Source organism: Miniopterus schreibersii (genome assembly GCF_964146895.1).
Source record: "Miniopterus schreibersii genome assembly, chromosome: 2".
Classification (NCBI taxonomy): domain Eukaryota; kingdom Metazoa; phylum Chordata; class Mammalia; order Chiroptera; family Miniopteridae; genus Miniopterus; species Miniopterus schreibersii.
In genome coordinates this window covers 154,240,805-154,258,927 of record NC_138102.1, presented here as the reverse complement: position 1 = coordinate 154,258,927, position 18,123 = coordinate 154,240,805, and the positions used below count along the sequence as shown (strand labels likewise).

General features: G+C 31.9%; 1 protein-coding gene across 3 annotated transcripts in view; it reads left to right on the top strand.

The window, feature by feature from the left end:
• The window catches only part of CCDC91 (coiled-coil domain containing 91), a 232,734-nt gene that overhangs the window by 149,848 nt on the left and 64,763 nt on the right, over positions 1-18,123 (top strand). For all 3 annotated transcript variants that reach the window (XM_081127169.1, XM_081127171.1, XM_081127170.1), the window contains 2 exons: positions 16,437-16,529; positions 16,617-16,685. In XM_081127169.1, the coding sequence (XP_080983295.1) occupies positions 16,437-16,529; positions 16,617-16,685 (162 nt within the window). The remainder of the gene's footprint in view (positions 1-16,436; positions 16,530-16,616; positions 16,686-18,123) is intronic.

Here is an 18,123-nt window from a genome sequence, read left to right as displayed (position 1 = left end):
TTCTTGTCTCCCCTTTTGTCGTTGGCTTCCATAAGAACTCCTCCTTAAATAGAGTCTGCATCTTATAGCTCTTTCAGTGGTTATCCACTATTATACTAGTACCGTGTTGGTTTAGTCATAGGTTGGGGAAGGGAAACTTCCTATGATCTTATGATAAAATCTTTGTCGTTTAGTGGGTTCAGTCCTTACAAGTATTGGTTAGCTTCCCCCAACCCCTTTTTTATAAGATACAGATGGCTAGAGGGGGCTGGAATCTTGGTAATGGCTTTCTCCCAGGTGGAAGGTTTTATAAGGTTTTCTTAAAGTCTTTTTACTTAAAGAATAGGCCTTTGTTATGGAGAATGCCCTGAGCATAATTCACAGTGGTTATTTTGCTACTCCCTTTGCCAGAGCTATGAGGGGCAATTTCTTGGCTCTTTACATTGAGATCCTGATCTTATTTGGGGGGGCTCATAAGAGTGTGGGGACCCTATGACTTTAGCCCCTAAGAGTTCTTACTCTCATACTTATCCTCACCCAGCCTCCAGCAATTCCTCAAATTTATCATGTAAGTGTCCTACCCAGTTTATGTCTTCAGCAGCTTCTGTTCTAGGTAAGAAGATCTTGGTTGTTTCTCAATGGATTTTCCTCTCTGTAGATTTTGGGGTAGTAGTTAGCCCTGCTATAGTTCTCTGGTGGATCAAAGGCACATCATTAATCTTAGTTTGTTCAGCTTTTTACTTATTTTGAGAATTGGAGTAATACTCCAAACTCTTTACATGTCAAAGCTGAAAGCAAAAGTGTGAATATGTTTTAATTATCTACTTTACAAATGTATCCATCAAAACTTTCCTTAGATTAAAAGAGCCTATTGAAAACTTTCCTTACAAATAAGACCAATAAAGGCATAGTTACTCTAGTTGAAGTGAGGATGGGAAGGAATGTCTAGTTTTCTGCAGAACAGAATTTGAAAACTATTGGTCCCTTCTATAAACTAATCAGGACTAGAACTAAACCTTTACCCATATTCTATTGCTTTGCTTTTTATTGTCAAGCCTCTTGTCTTTTATTGATGTTAGTACTTAACATTTTATTTTGAACTACATAGTGTGCTCACTTATCATTTACAATGTTTCCTGTGTGCCCTCATACACTTCATAGAAATACAGTTTATTTCAGGGGGAAATGGAGTATGTTGTATTTTAAAATATGTATTTTATGTTACTGTAGAAAATAAAATGTTCTGTTTGAGGAAATTATTTTTCTCATCTAGGGGATATGTTAATCTTGCATAGGAAAGAGAAAGGCATTTTTTTTTGTACATTTTTTTCTCTAGATTAATGTATAGTCTTTGAAGAAAATATGTTAAAGGTGTTTGATGGGATTGCTTTATTTCCTATCTAAAAGGTACTAAAAATGTGATAATCTTTTCCAACGTGTTATTCACCAAATTTCTATTGCATGATAATTATAAGGTGTGTGTGAGAAAATTGTTATACTTTTTTTTTTTTTTAAGTCTTCCTACAACTTCAGTCTTAAAACTCTCAGCTAAATTTTGAGGAGGGGGACTGGGAATCTGATATATAATTCTTTTTATTGACTTTTCAATTTCTGTCATGTTATATATGCTTATGACCTGTTTTTCAACTGAACCAGTAATTTAGTCCATTACTGGTCTGTGTAAATCTTAGCCACAGCTATTTCCCAAGGTGGTTTTGGGTCTAACGAGTGGTTGGTGTTGATGTCCAGCAGGAAATCTTGCAAACCAGATGATTAGTGTGGTTCAAACTGTAACCTTGTTAAAGCATTGGTCAGGTTGCACTTAGAGTTATTTAATTAGTTTCCCATTAATGTTTGTGTACAGTTTTTAGGTGACCACTACTTTTTTTTCCCTTTTACCATAGTTCAGAGAAAGACAGTTGCTTGTTGTTATCAGAGTCAGATATTAATCCAATACTCTTTTTTTTTGAAAGATATCTTTAGGCAGTCATTTTAAAAACTGGTAGAACTTCTCTTGAACACAAGTATCTACAGTTTCATAAACTTAAATCAAGAACTTTCAATAATTTAGGCACTATACTCAAAAAGTTTTTTAAAAAATAAAAGAACATTCTAACCTATTAGACTTATTATGGGAGATATAAAATGAATTATAATACAATATAAAAAACTGTACACTAGTGATAGGAACAAAATACTATCGGATTATAGATAAGAGAGCAGGAAATGTTTCCTGAGTTTTTAGGAATGAATTCAAAAGAGGCAACATTTAATTGGGACTTGAAAGTTTGGCTTTTGACTTGGAGAGAAAGTGTATTGTAAGTACACAGAAATAGTCTTGAGTTCAAAAATAACATGTATAAAAGTATGTGTGTTTTTTCAAGTTTATTGAAGCATAAATCATATGGAGTAAAATTGACACATTTTAGGTGTTACCACTGTTTGAATATTGACACTTAGTTTTGCAATTGATTTAAAAAACATTTCATTACCCCCCAAAAACTCCCTCATGTCCTTTTGTAGTCAATCTGTACACATATTTTTAAGATATATCAAATAGAAATTTTGAGTAAAAATTTTGTTTTTGTTTTACTTTTCTGATATTGAATAGTTTCATCTTATATTATTTTGCCAGAAATTTTTTTTCTAGCTTTCCAAATTTGGAATATTTAAATGGGTGTCTTAGTAAGTTAATTTAAGAAAGAGTATTACAAAAGTTAATTGTTTAATAATTTACAGGCATGTATTATTTTAATATTAAATTACAATACCTATTTTTATTAGTAAGGGGAAATGGTGTGATTAAAAAACATAATGTTAAATGAACAGCTTTGTTTTGTTATTTTTATAAAGGTCAGGGCACAACAAAAGAACAAACTGATGAACTGATGGTTTTAAAAAGGAGAAAAGGGTGGAAATTGAACAAAGGGAGAAAATAGTAAAAGTGAATGTTTTGACATACTTAATGCAATTAATAAAAACAGTACCTAAATATCTAGGATACATTCTGTTTTATCAGTGTCATTCTCAGCATATTTGTGTATAATTTGTAAAAGCAGGTATATTTACTCCCCCTAAAGAAGCTCATAGCTAGAAATAGGAATAGGAATCTGATTTTTAGCATTATATTTATTTACACAAAACATTATTTAGAAAAAGTAGACATTTCACTGAATTTCCTATAAAGAAATTGTGTATCTATTGGAAAGAAACATAAAAAGTTGTATATAGATTTAATTAAAATGTTCTACATGCACTATCATTAAAGGGATAATAAACTCAATTATAGAATGGATATTCCATCTGTGGATTCCTCTGTAATGAAGTACATACTTACATATTGCGGTAAAACTTATTTCATACCCCCCTTTGTTTCTCTGTGAAGAGAGAAATGCTCTGTCCATGCCAGGGATGTCCTGTAGTTGCTCAGCCCTGTAGTTGACTGTGGCAAATAAATGTATCTAATTCAGTGCATATTTATATTTGGAATTTTTAAGATTCTAAGTATGACATTTTTCAATCTCTCTTAAATATTGATTCCTAATTATATTGTGGTCAGAGAATAATATTTAAATGACACTGGATCTTTAATTGTAAAAATGACCCACTAATTGGCAGAATTTCGTAAATGTTCCATATGTTGACAAAAGAAATGGGGTCAATGGGGAAAAAGGGGGACATCTGTAATATTTTCAACAATAAAGTTAAAAAAAAAACCTGTAGAGAATTCTTATGAGTTTATTTTAGCCAAACTAATGGTAATTGCTGGAAAGTAAAATCTCAACAGATTGAGAAAAGTATGCTCTGGAGAATGGCAGTTTTGCAGCTCATTTTATACATTAGAATAAAGGAGGAAACATAAGGAGGGTTACATGAAATCCATTGGTGATAGATTAAGGGGACAGGAGAAAGCAAAGCAAGGAAATGTCTGGGATTGGACAAAAGGTAAAATGGAGAGACACATACTTCTTTATCATTGGTGAGTACAGGATAGTTAATAATTAACATTTCCAGCACATAGAGATTATGTGTGGGAAACAATATAACAATGAGGAGGTTCTGTGGTCTGTTCTGATGGGGTGATTGTGCCCTTATGGGTCTGGAAAAGGAGATTGCTCTGACATTCCAAGGGTTTGTTATCTTAGCAGCAAAAAGACAGTAGACAAGCTCACTTAAGTAAAGATTGACCTTTATCAAGGAAGCTACAGGCCTAGGATGTGACTATCCATCATGACCTGCTTTTAGTTAGGAATTTTTATGTTCAGACCATCCTGTGTGGTTACTTTTGGTCTCTGAGTTTGTAAGGCCACCATGCTGGCCCCTCCCCTGAGTTTGTCAGTTTGGTAGGTGGCCCCTTTTTAGTGCACATATATGCTTGTAAACACTATGTAACACTATTGGTATAGTGTTACATAGATATCCATTAATCAAGCCTATGAGTTATGTTTGAATTTTAATTTACTGTACTGATTTTCCACTGCTTGATCTACTGATTATTGAGAGTAATGTGTTGAAATCTCCCACTCTAATAATGGAACTGTCAGTTTTCCTTTGTAGTTCTGTCAGTTTTTGCTTCATGTATTATGAGGTTATGTTATTATGTGCATACAAATTTATATTTGTTCTATCTTCCTGGTATCATTTTGCTATGATGTCTTTATTCTAAGAATGCCTTTTGCCTGAAGTCTGTTGTTGATTTAATTATGACTAAGTTTTATCTTGGTTAGAATTTACCTAAAGCTCTTTACCCTTGATTAATTATCAGTCTTTCTGGGTTTAGATATAATTACTATAAACAGTGTATAGTTGGATTTTTATTGTTAATTTGGCCTGATCTTTTTCTTTTTTCCTTAAACTTTATTATTTGGAGCAGCTTTAGATTCATGGCAAACTAAGCAGAAAGTGCAAGAGTTTCCATATAGTCCCTGCCCCACACATGTACAACTTCCCTCACCGTCAACATCCTATACCACAAAAGTACCTATATTGTTACATCGTTATCATCAGAAGTCTATTAGGATTTACTCTTGGTGTTGTTCATTCTATGGGTTTAGACTAATGTATAATGATGTATACCCACAATTGTAGTGTCATTCAGCATATTTTCACTGCCCTAAAAAGCCTCTGTGTTTCACCTATTCATACTTCCTTCCACCCTAGCAAACACTAGTTACTATACTGTCTCCATAGTTTTACCTTTTTCAGAATGTTATATAGTTGGAATCATACAGTATGTAACCTTTTTCAGATTGACTTTTTCCACATAGCTGTATGCATTTAGATTTCCTCCATGCCTTTTCATGGTTTGATAATGCATTTCTTTTTAGCATTCAAAAATACTGTCTGAATGTACCACAGTTTATTTATACATTTACTTACTGAAAGTATCACATTTTAACAATATTAATTCTCTCAATATATGAACACAGGATATCTTTCCATTTATTTGTGTCTTTCATCTTCTTGTTTAAATTTATTCCTAAATGCTTTATGTTCTTGATGCTGTTGTAGTTGGGATTATTTTCTTTATTTCTCTTTTAGATAGTTCCTTGTTAGAGTATAGAAGCACAACCGATTTTTGTATGTTCCATTTATATTCTGAAATTTTATTGAATTCATTTATTAGTTCTAACAGTTTTTGGATGGGTTCTTTAGTGTTTTCTATATTTAAGTTCATATCATCTGCAAACTAATAATTTTTCTTTTTCACTTCCATTTTGGGTAACTTTTGTTTCTTTTTCTTGCCTAATTGCTCTGGCTAGATCTTCTAGTCCTGTGTTAAATACAAGTGGTGAGAATGGGCATCTTTGTCTTGTTCCTGATCTTAGAGGAAAAGCTTTCAACATTTCGCCATTGAATATGATGTTAGCAGATGGCTTGTCAGATGTGGCCATTATTATGTTGATGTACATTCCTTTTATTGCCAAGTTACTGAGTTTTTATCATGAAAGGGTGTTAAATTGTGTCCAGTGCTTTTTCTGTATCTATTGAGGTAAAATTGAAAGTGCTATTAGATGGCACTGAATAGTTTTTTATTGAAGGTATGTTGTAGGTAAACTTTTGATTTTTGTTTTTATTGTAATAAATTTATTCCTCCCTTATTTTTATAAAGTAGTTTTACTACATATATAATTCTAGGCTAATACTAATTATCATTTTTATAGGTAATCAATCTTTTCTCTATCATTGATGATTTATAATATTGTCTCTTTTGGGTTTGAGTTCTGCTATTTCGCCATAATATTATTAGTTGTTTTTTTTTTTAATTCTTTATTATGTATTGGGCTTTAAATCTGAATGTATATGTGTTTCTTCATTCTGGAAAATTGCCTCTATCTCATTCTCTTTGTTATTTTCCTCCAGAACTCTAATTTAATTTAAACCTTCTTGATCTATCCTTAATGTCTCTCATACTTCTGTAGCATATTTTAAAATTCTTTGTGTTCTGCATTTTGTATAATCTCTTCAGATCTGTCTTTCTGTTCATAGTTTTTATTCTGCCTAAGCTGAAGTTTATGTCAAACATGGAGCTTCAGTTTTCGATTAATATATATTTTATTTCCACATAAAATGTCATACTTTATAAACTTGTTAAATGTACTTTTTACAAATATACTGTATGTAGTCATTTCTGCAATGTTTACATTTCTAGTCATTCTAGTGTCTGCTTTTTTAAAGGTCTGATTCTGTACACCTGCCTTTTTATATTCATAGTAACTTGTTTCCTCAGATATTTTGTGTTTTATGTTTTTGAAATCATTTTCATTGGAATTTAAGTTGTGACATTCTTTGATGCTTGGGTTTCGGGTCTATTCTTCCATGAAAAAAAATTGTTTTGCTTCTGGAGAGTCCTTCAGAGGCAAAAACTTTAGTTTGAGATTTTTGAATAAACATAGTTTGTGTGAATTTTGGCCCAAACCTGCAAAAGAGGTAGCATGTGATTATGAATTGTCAGGAAACCTCCTCCCTGCTCCTCCCCACCAAACTCAAAACAGAAAACCTAGTTTAACAAGCTCCCATTTAGTCTTTGCTGGGGAGGTATTTTTCTAGCCCACCCGCTTAGAGTGTTACCTTTCAGTCAGTTTAGCTAACCCAGGAGTCTCCTAACCAACTTCTTCCTTTTTGGCCCTACGGTTTGATTTCTGTGTGCAGGCCTGGTCCTTAAAACCCAAGCTCCAATATTTCAGCATTTTTCAGGTCTCCTAAGAAGCTGCTGGATTCAAAGCTTGCTTACCTCTATGAATTTGTGCTTTTTGTCATTTTTGTCTATTTACTTAGCTTTCTTGTCATCCCAGCAGTATTTAAAGAGCTGTTTTGTTTCCTCCATCCAACATTTTTGTACTGGGTTTCTCATGATATAATTTATGTCACATAATCAGAAGAGTATAGCATTCACTTTTCATTTATCCTCTATTTTATGTAAATGTAAACATTGTAGAAATGTTGTTAGTGACCTTATGTGCATTACATTCATAATTAATTTAAAATTGCTGAAATCACTTAATAAATAAATAGCCAAGTAAGATAATGATGGACTAAAGCACCACTTCGCCAATCACATTTCAGAGTGAAAAGCTAAACAGATGTTCTGTAGAAAAACATAATGAAACATATATTCAGTATTCCTGAAAAGAGGGGTGGAGGGCATAAATGGGGAGAAATGGGACATCTGTCATACTTTCAACAGTAAAGATGTATTTTAAAAAAAGTTTCTGTGTGAAAAATACACAGCTTTTATTCAGTCTTCTTGCATCCATGAAATCTTTTTGATAGGGAGAATCTATTAATTGTCTAGAGAAATGTAGACATTGTGATATAGCAAATAAATATAGAAGAAAATAAGTTAGTAAAAATATGTTGAAATGATTTCAAAGATAATTAGATTGTAAAAGGGTATGTCAGGGTTAGTTTATGGGAAGTCTTGAGTTCCAAATGGCTGATTTTATACTCTAGGCCCGGTAAGGTGAGATTTGAGAAATGACATTTATATTTTTCCCAGGAAAATACACATAATCCTGATTTTCCCCTGTGCCTATGTTTCCCTGCAGCTTATAAAATTTAACCAAAAAGAATAAATTGTTTATGGGACATTCTTAATTTGAACAGTTCTTTAATTTCTTTCTACAATGTAGAAAAAAAGTTTGATATTTCAATTATTATCAAGTATTTTAAGCTGATGTTTGTCCTGTTCACTTATTTTTCTACTGTAGATCAATCCTGATACTCTTAATGACATTTTCCTTGAAGTTCTATATTTTTTCTTTTGAATTTTTATTAAAAAAATATTAAAAGATAATATTCCATCCATCAGTGCCCCAGCAAAATTATCTTTTGTGATCCCTTTCAATATTTATTCAGATGTACATGATATTATATATGGTTATAATATACATAATTATACATATATGTATATATATATACATACATACCAGAATATACATAGCTACAGTAATGATGATGCCTTTAAATAATGTCATGTCTTAAGTAATTTTATTTTATAAACATAATTCTATATTGATGCATATTTTTATACTCATTTTAATGACAACATGATACTTCTTTTAGTCGACTCCCCATAGTTTATTTACTGTACCCCCTTGTTGGACATTTAAAATGTTTTGGGTTTTGCATTTTTATAGGGAATGTTGCTGTATACATCTTCATAATACTGTTCTTATTCTTTTGTATTGTATGCAGCCCCCTACCTTTGTACTTGATGCTTTTTTGAAAATATGCTAACACTAAATAAATTTACATAATACGTGTTTTCATTTCCTAGGCAGCTAAAAATTATGACAAATCTGCAATTACACCTTAACCTTTGTTGTTAGATCCTTCAGTTGTGTTATTTCAGTATTATAGACCTTGGATAGACTATCCTTGGTTCGGTGAGTATCCAGTTATTGTGATAATTCATTCCTTTCAACAAGTTTAATTATTTATTTCTTATTATAATTGCATTCATTTTATGACATCCATGTCTCCTATCACTTCAACACTTTTTCTTTTTCATATATATCTGTGGACAAAACTGTATTCCTGACATAGGAAACACAATACAAACAGTAAAAGTTATGCTTCTGAAGCTGATTTCTTATTTGGCAGATCCTCACCCTGCAATAAGTTAGAATACTTTTTTGTCGATTGAATTTAGAAAAAAGTTTTATTCTAACTGGCATAGGGATATTTACAAAATTTGAAAAGGAAGGTTATAAATAAGATCGACAAGCATGAAAAATTGAGAGCTAGCTACATAGTGTTTTCTGATGATAAATTCTTAGGAGTAGGAAGCACAGACCAGGAACATTTTTATAACAGTTAAGTATAGCATCAAATTGTTTCCTGAACAGTACTATACCAGTTATGTTACACTTTTTGTGAAGTATACATAAATCTTTTTCTTTTTTTCTTTCTTGCTAAAGAGATTTATCTTATATACATGGGTTCATTTATTTCAAATACCCGTTTGAAGGCTACTGTTGTATTGAAATACATTTACTGCATTGTGCTTAGGCAAACAGGCAATAACAGAATTGAGTTGCATTTTTAAAAGTTATTTCACTTGAAAATGATTGAAGTAGAAATATTCTTCTGCTTAAATTCAAGATTGTGACATGTCTTTGGCGTTTACTAAGAGTACACTATACAAATACGGAAATCTCATTATGGAAATATAAACCAACCCTGCCTTTTCAATAAAGCTGATGTTTCTCCCAATTTTTGCTTCATTCCTTTATATTACTGCCTTAAGTTAAAGGCCTTTTTAAAAAGGGTGAATAACTTATTTGCTTACATTTTCTCATGCCTATTAGAAATATATCTACTTGGGTGAAGTAAATCTAGTATAGCTTATGTTATAGTTTTATTTTATTCACTTTAAAAAGTTTATTGATATTATTGGGCTTGGGGTAATTGCTTCAAGTACATTTCATCTCATAGTTTATCTTTTTCAGGTTTTCTTTCCAAATATTCAGTACGTTGGCCCATGAATGGGTGAAATGTCTGTGATTTACTTTATATTAGGATGTTTATTAAATTTATGTAGCATCTTTCAAGTCGTATTAAATGGAGGCATGTATGAGCATGTGCTTTAAGACTGTCCTGCCAGATCGCTTGATCTTGTTCAATGTTTGTGGTTTATAGAAGGTAGGAGAAGATGCTTCTTGAGTTTGCATTACAGACTATATACTACATACACACATACAAACACACACACACATCCCACATATAAAATAATGTGAAGTTGTGACCTGTGATAAATGGATAACTGTGTACCTGAACATGAGCTTCCTTGACTGCTTAATCTAAAATTTAATATACAAAAAGCTGTGCATGTGTGATTGTGATTAAATCTGTTTACAGTATCTCTTGTGACTCACATTCCAGGAAAAAAGGGCTTTTTTATATTTCTTTTTTTTTACAGGAATCAGTGAAAACCACAGACCCTCTATATTTATATTTGAGTCTGCATCAAACATTTTTCACTTGGAAGAATTTCTTCCAAAGGGGGTGGGTGGGGAGTATAACCTATTTCTGAGTGCCTTTTGTTTTAGGCTAAATTTCAAAGGACTGTGCTTGACACCCCTGCATTAAGTACTCTGTAAAATTAATGGAACTCTATAGTTTGCATTTGTTTCTTCAATTAGCTAAAAAAAATTACTAAAATTACAACAATTTTTAGAAGCAATTAATAGAATATTTTAGATAAGTAAAATGTAGCAAATTTCTAACTGTTCTTGGATGAGATGTACTTGTAGAGATTTCAATTAATTTTCATAATGACTTTTAAAATGCTGTAAGTCTGTGTCTTGCAAATTTTGTTGAAAGTCTCTCTTTGTTTAGAAATTATAAATATTTGAAAAAGAGTCTTATGATTGAAAGTTGCCATTGGTTCAATTTCAGCTTCTGTGTAACAAAAGAAGATCAGAATATCCCTACCTTCGAATTATCAGTTAATAAGACACAAAAAATGTAGTGACCATTCCTCATACCATCAGAAATCATATGAACCATTCCCAGGTGCTGTACCTTTTGGACAATTAAGGAATTCTATATTGAGGCAGAAGGGAGAAGTATTACAGCCAATCTCCAGATATGCTTTATACTTTGTTTTAGATAGAATAAAGGGAGGCTGAAATTTGGGGGAACCAAGCTCTCTCTTGATACTTAATAATTCTAGTTTATTTGTGATACAATAACTAAAATAACCTCTACTGCAGAGAGGAAAGGGATCCCTACTTCTGGCAGTATCTCAGACAATATGCAAACTTCAAATCCAGTGCACTGTCTACTATAGTCCCTTATTAAGGCTGCAGAAAGAGCTCTAATTATTTTTCTTTTTGTGATGATAATACTAGTAATAGTTGAAAGGAGTAGTAGTAGTGTCAGAAGTAGAAGTAGCATTTGTAACGATGTTCAGTGTGCTTAGTCATTGGGGAAATGCAAATAAAAACCATAATGAAATACCATTTCACAACTACTAAGGTAACAATAATTTTTTAAAAAGACAAAAGGTAACATTGTAGAGGATATAGAGAGATTTGGAACTCTTTCACGTTGTTGGTGGGAATGTAGCCTGGTACAGCAGCTATAAAAAACAGTTTGGTGGTTTCTCAAAAAGTTAAACATAGAGTTATTATATGACACAGCAGTTCTAGTCCTAAGTATATACCCAAAGAATGGAAAACAGGGACTCAAATAGATATTTGTATGTGAATATTCATAGTGTTATTATTCACAATAGCTAAAAGGTGGAAACAAGCCAAATGTCTATCAGCAGATGAACAGATAAACAAATGTGGTATATACATACAGTGGAATATTATTCAAACATAAAAAGGAATGATCTTTAGATACATACAACATAGACAAACCTTAAAAACCTTATGCTAAGTGAAATAAGCCAGTTACAAAAGACAACTGCTGTTTCATTTTATGTATATGAAATATCTAGAATAGTCAAATTCAGAGAGACAAAATTGATTAGAGGTTATGAAGGTTGAAGGAAAATGGGTCGTTATTGCTTAATGTGCACAGAATTTCTGTTGGGGATTATGAAAATCTTTGGAAATAGTATTGATAGTTACAGAACTTTGTGAATATAATTAATGCCACTTGTCTAATTACAAATGGTTAAAGTAGAAATTTTTATGTTATATTTTACTCCAATAAAAAAGGAAGTAGAAGTAGTAGTAGTGTGATAATAGCATTTAACATTTAATTTCTTACTATTCAACAAGCACCATCCTAAGTTGTTTATATGTCTTAACTGTATCTATCACTATAGACATTTTATCCATAAAAAGTTAATATTAATAAGTGAAAGGCAAGAAAATTGTATTTTGATTCTTGGGGTCTTAATTTATGGCCCTTGTGTCTGATTGCCATTCATTCCTCTAAAACCCCTTATATTTTTTATAACTTTTTATTTAACATTTGTGTTGTATAATTTTTTGAAGTTCATTTCTAGTTATTGATTTCCAAATCATTTTTGGCTCTTTCTACTTAAAAGGATTTTTTGTGTGTGTGCTGAGGGGAAAATTAGTTGTTACTGTACTCATTGAAGAAAATATATTTGTTTTATAATTCTATAAGTTAAATGTAAGAAACTATATTTTTTTCATGAATTGTCAATTAGACATAATGTCCCTGAGGGCCGCATCCCTAGACACTAGTACAGTATCTGGTGTTGGTAGAGGCACCAAGTAAATATTTCTTGTATGTATGGTTAAAATGTGCATCAGTGAATTTATAAATTTAGGTAGAGAAATGTGTGATAATTTACAAATTAATATACGAGGTAAACTGTCATTTAGGACAAATTTAATATAAAAATAAAATTAACATATATAGTTGAATTTCTACCATGAAGACTTATAATTTAACAATTTTAAGAAAGAAAAGACTGTGAGAACTTTAATTTTGAATCACAACTAATATTTTCCCCTTAAGATGCAAAAAAGAGAAAATAATTATAAACCTGACATTTGGGAAACTCTGCCACAACCTTGAAAAAGCCAGCTTTCTGTGCCTATTATGAAGTTCACCCACATACACAGATTTTCCTACCAGCATTTTTGTGTCTGAGATTTTAATTATAAACATAGAAAAAGATTACCAAACACTGTAGAAACAGTTTCAAATGAAAAAGTTATTGACTTAAACAAATAAAAAGGAACTTTGAAGAAACAGGGATAATGAAGTAGAAGTACTCTTACCCCCCTCACACAAAAAAACCTATAATCAATAAATTCACAAAGAAAAGAGAAGGAACGAATACAGTTGACCCTTGAACAACCCATGTTTGAACTGTGTGGTTCCACTTATACATGTTTTTTTTTTCAATGAATATATAATACAGTTCCCCCTTTGTATCTCTGGTTTTCAAGACCGTGGATTCAGTCAACCAAGGATGGAAAACAGTATTTCTCTTTATGGTTGGGAATTCATGGATGCCAAGGGCAACTGCATGCACTGTTCTTCAGCATTTTTATAAGGGACTTGAGCATCCATGGATTTTGGTATCCTAGGGGGAATCCTGAAACAAAGTCCCTGTAGATACTAAGGGGCTCTAGTTCAGTTTTGGGGGAGTAAAAAGTTATATGTGGATTTTCAACTGCTCAGGGGCAGTGCTCCAACTCCTGCATTGTTCAAGGGTCAACTATAACTATAACAAAATTCCCATTTTGGAAAGGGGAGAATGATGAAATAAACAGCAGAGATTTGTCCAGATATTTTTGGGCAAGGATTCTGTGTTCCGACAGTGGAACAATTTCCTTGGTTAGCTGCTCTTCCAGTCCATGTGACTCTGTTCTTGAGGATAATTGCCATTGTCCTGCTGTTGTTAGTAAAGGGGTAATTTGGTATTTTCTTTCTGGAGTACTTTTGAGGGTATATATAAAAATATAAAGCATATTCAATCTTCAACTGGCTAAGACCACTCCTAGGAATTTTTCATAAGGTAACAATTCAACAAGTTTACAAAGATGCATGTACAAAAATCAAGATTTTTAAAAAGTAAAATATTGCAACAACCTAAGTGTGTATAGATAGGACAGTGGTAAAATATATAATTTATTTAATAAAAAGTAGTATAGTTATATTTATATAGAAATAAGTGAGTTGAACGCAGAAAGATTACAGAACGGTAGTTATAAACTTATGTAGAATATTTACATATATCTACATACTTAAATACACAAAGAGCTCTCCAGAAGGATGTTTAGCTAACTGCTATCAGTGATGTTCTTTGGGTAGTGGAACTCTAGATGATTTTCACTTCTTTACATTTTTCACAATGAGCATGTGACATTTATAAAAACAGTTCTTTATATGGTTCTTGATAAGCTACCTGTGGATTATTCACTTTACAAATTAACTGTTTGGTTTTAAGATGAACTTTTCCCATGCCATTCAGCATCATTTGAATCATCTCTCCTAATATTAGATGATATTTGTTCAGGAAATTATCTTACTTTAATTTTACTCTGAAAAGAACAAAATCAGAAGCATCAATTAATCAAATTCTTTAAAGCCAAATGAAACTGAGACCTTACCCAACATAAACCTTGTATTAAGTAGCTTTAGTTACTAGGTAATAACTAGGTAATACTGAGGCTGCTTTTAGCTATTAGGTAATTAATACAGGTGGTAATGTGTACAGATACAGATTTTATTGCTGAAATGCTTTATGAGAGACCTTTGCCTCACTAAGTCTCAAATCACTTCTCTGAAAATGAAGAAGAATATTGCCTGACTTAGCAATTTGTTGTGTGGGGTTTAATGTGCTACAACTACATGTAAAGCACTTAATTAATTTTTATTGATTTCAGAGAGAGGAAGGGAGAGGGAGAGATAGAAACATCAATGAATAGAGAGGATCATTGATGGGCTGCCTCCTGAATCCCCCCTACTGTGATCGAGCCCACACCCCAGGCGTGTGCCCTGACTGGGGTTTGAACTATGACCTTCTGGTTCATGGGCTGATGATCAACTGCCATGGAAAGCACTTCTAACAGTGCTTGGAACCTTTTAGAAGTGCTCAAAAAATATTAGCTATTACTTATCCGTATGTATAAGAAAAGCAGTAACCTAGTTATATTTTCTCAAGTAGAGTAATGGTTTTATGTAGGGTATATTTTATTCAGGGTGCTTCTTTCAGATGGTAAGTTTGGGTTTATTCTTGTACAAGAAAGCTCAAAAATTATAGTGTACTATCAGAATTAAGAAAAGACATATAGGAATGGATTTTCTAAACACTGCATTGTCATTTTAGCTGATATACCCCCCTGACGAGCTCTTGCTGGACCACTGGAGAAACTAGGCCTATAGTTATTAATAAAATCTATTAGTCTGATGTGTTTACATAACAGCTCTTTTTAATGAGAAATCATTTTCAAAATTATTAATGACTCCGAAAAGTATATTCTGTAGTTTTATTTTTATTTGTATTTCTTGTTTTTGTTATGTGTACCTCTTCCTCAAAGTCTAAATTGAATATTTTTGGCCTCATCTGAAAATTGTATTTATCATTTTTAAGTCTAATTATTTGCCTGGTACAGCATCTTTGCATTTTTTCATGTGTATTTTTAAAATAAGGTTGGGTATTTCTGTTTCTATGACATTCTGCGTACTTCTAGACTTATATAGAAAACAAAAACTTAGTTACTATTGAGCCTCACATGCTAAGTCTACTGATTTGTTAGTCAACTGCCTTTCACAAATTCATATGGTAGCAATAATTTCTCATAGTTTGTCATGATTTGCCTCACATTTTGGATTTATTTCTTAAGAAAAACTACATCTTTGTTATTTTTCTTATTTTCTTGAAAAAATAAAGATGAAAAAGTAACAATCAAAACCAGGAAGAATAGATTATCTTAACTAGGCATGACTAGTTACTCATTCTAAATGTACACTGCCTCCCTAAAAAAGTTTTAAATCAGAACTACTTTGAAAGACATAGATCTAGTTTTAAATATTGGATATCAGAATTAATTTATATTTAAAGGAGGCTACTTTATATCTGAGAAAATATCTTATTTGTCTTTTGTAACTGAAAGAGAAATCTGTAAAAATAGGAATATATATTTTCTTTTGGTTGTGTTTCTCCATAAGAAAACTGTTCCAGGACAAGTATGTGGCTCATCTATATTGAATATATTGAAGCTACAGAAGTGAAATTTTCTTAGAAAACTCCATTCAAAATCCAAGTACCTAGTTCATAACTGGCTGATGGTTCTGTGTGTGTTTTAACTTGTACATTGGAATAAAAGTAAATACATGAACTCTATGTACTTTAACATTAGCTATCTCATAATATTGATTGTTTCCATAGATTCATCTTTTGAATCTCTGGTAGAAATACAATATTTTGGGGCAAATGAATTCCACCAGGTGTTCTCCTTGTTGATATAGGTCTCAGAGTGTAATCATAATCCATTTATCTTTCCTTGTAGCATCAGAGGCTCCTTGAAATGCTAGATACAGAGAAGGACCTGTTAAAAGAAAAAATAAAGGAAGCTTTGATTCAGCAATCTCAAGAACAGAAGGTAATAGTTTAAGTTTGCTCAGAGTGTAGAAAGAATGTGTTCTGTTACTTCAGATAATACATTGAGTGTCTGTCTTATCATTTATAGGAAATATTGGAAAAATGTTTGGAGGAAGAAAGGCAAAGAAATAAAGATGCATTAGTATCTGCTGCAAAGGTATTTCCACCTGAAAAGTTGATTCTGTAGTTTAATTCCAATATTTGTCCTATTTGTTATTATGTTTACCTCCACCTCAAAACCTAAATTTAAAATTTTTATTCCGATATGAAAATTGTAATTATCACTTATTTGCCTAGTATAAACCCATCTGTAATAATGAGTTTCTTTGTAAATGGAATTAAAAGACTGAGTTCATTAATGGTACAACCAATCTACTTTGTAAAAATATATTATTCCAGACAAACAAAAAAGAATATTTTCCTTATTTTTTCTCTTAAAATTTAGGATATTACATTCCTATTCTTGTTAAATTCACATTATATAAGATTATGATGATGTTGAAATGCGTTACATTTAGATTAATAATTGGTAAAAGAATTTTTAAAAGAATATATATATATATATTTATATATAGACACTGGTGTACACTTGGTATTTGATTGGTATACAAGTAATATGTGTGAATGTTTATGCACATGTGGGTGTGTATTTATGTGTATATATGTATGTGTGTATATGTATATTTATTTATCAAGATACATGATTTTTTCAAATTTACCTTTATTGTTGAAAGTATTACAGATGTCCCCTTTTTTCCCCATTGACCCCTTCTATCCCTCACCCACGCCTGCCCCAGGCCTTCACCACACTATTGTCTGTGTCCATGGGTTATGCATACATGCATATAAATTCTTTGGTTAATCTCTCCTACCTACCCACCCCCACCTTCCATCTGAGATTTATCAGTCTGTTCCATGCTTCTATGTCACTGAATTTATTTTATTCATCAGTGTATTATGATCTTTAGATTCCACATATAAGTGAGATCATGTGATGTTTATCTTTCTCTGCCTGGCTTATTTCCCTGAGCATAATATTTTCCATGTCCTTCCATACTATTCCAAAGGATACGAGATCCTTCTTTTTTACAGCTGTATAGTATTCCATGGTGTAAATGTCCCACAGCTTTTTTATCCACTCATCTACTCATGGACACTTGGGCTGTTTCCAGATCTTAGCTATTGTAAATTGCACTGCTATGAACTTTACAATAGCTAAGTTACGTGATTTTTAAAGCTGACTTTGAAGTAGCTCATCTAAGTAATGATTCATAGATATTAAACATATATACCAACAAATTACATATATAGTCCTGACTTTTGAGGTTTGGATTTAAATTTAGTAAACAAATATTGCAAGTCTCTCATGTGTAAATAACTGCCACGGTGGAAGTTCAAGGGTGACTGTGATTTTTCTCTTTTTGTTAAAGAACTTACAGTCAGGTAAGAAAAAAAATTATTTATTTACCAATAAGTCAAGGAGCAATACATTAAATTTTTATGAGTGTATAGGTAGTATTTCCATGTTACAGGAGTTTTTAACAACCAATGGTGTTTGAAATAAGTCTTAAAGGATGGCTTGCATTCAGAAGTTT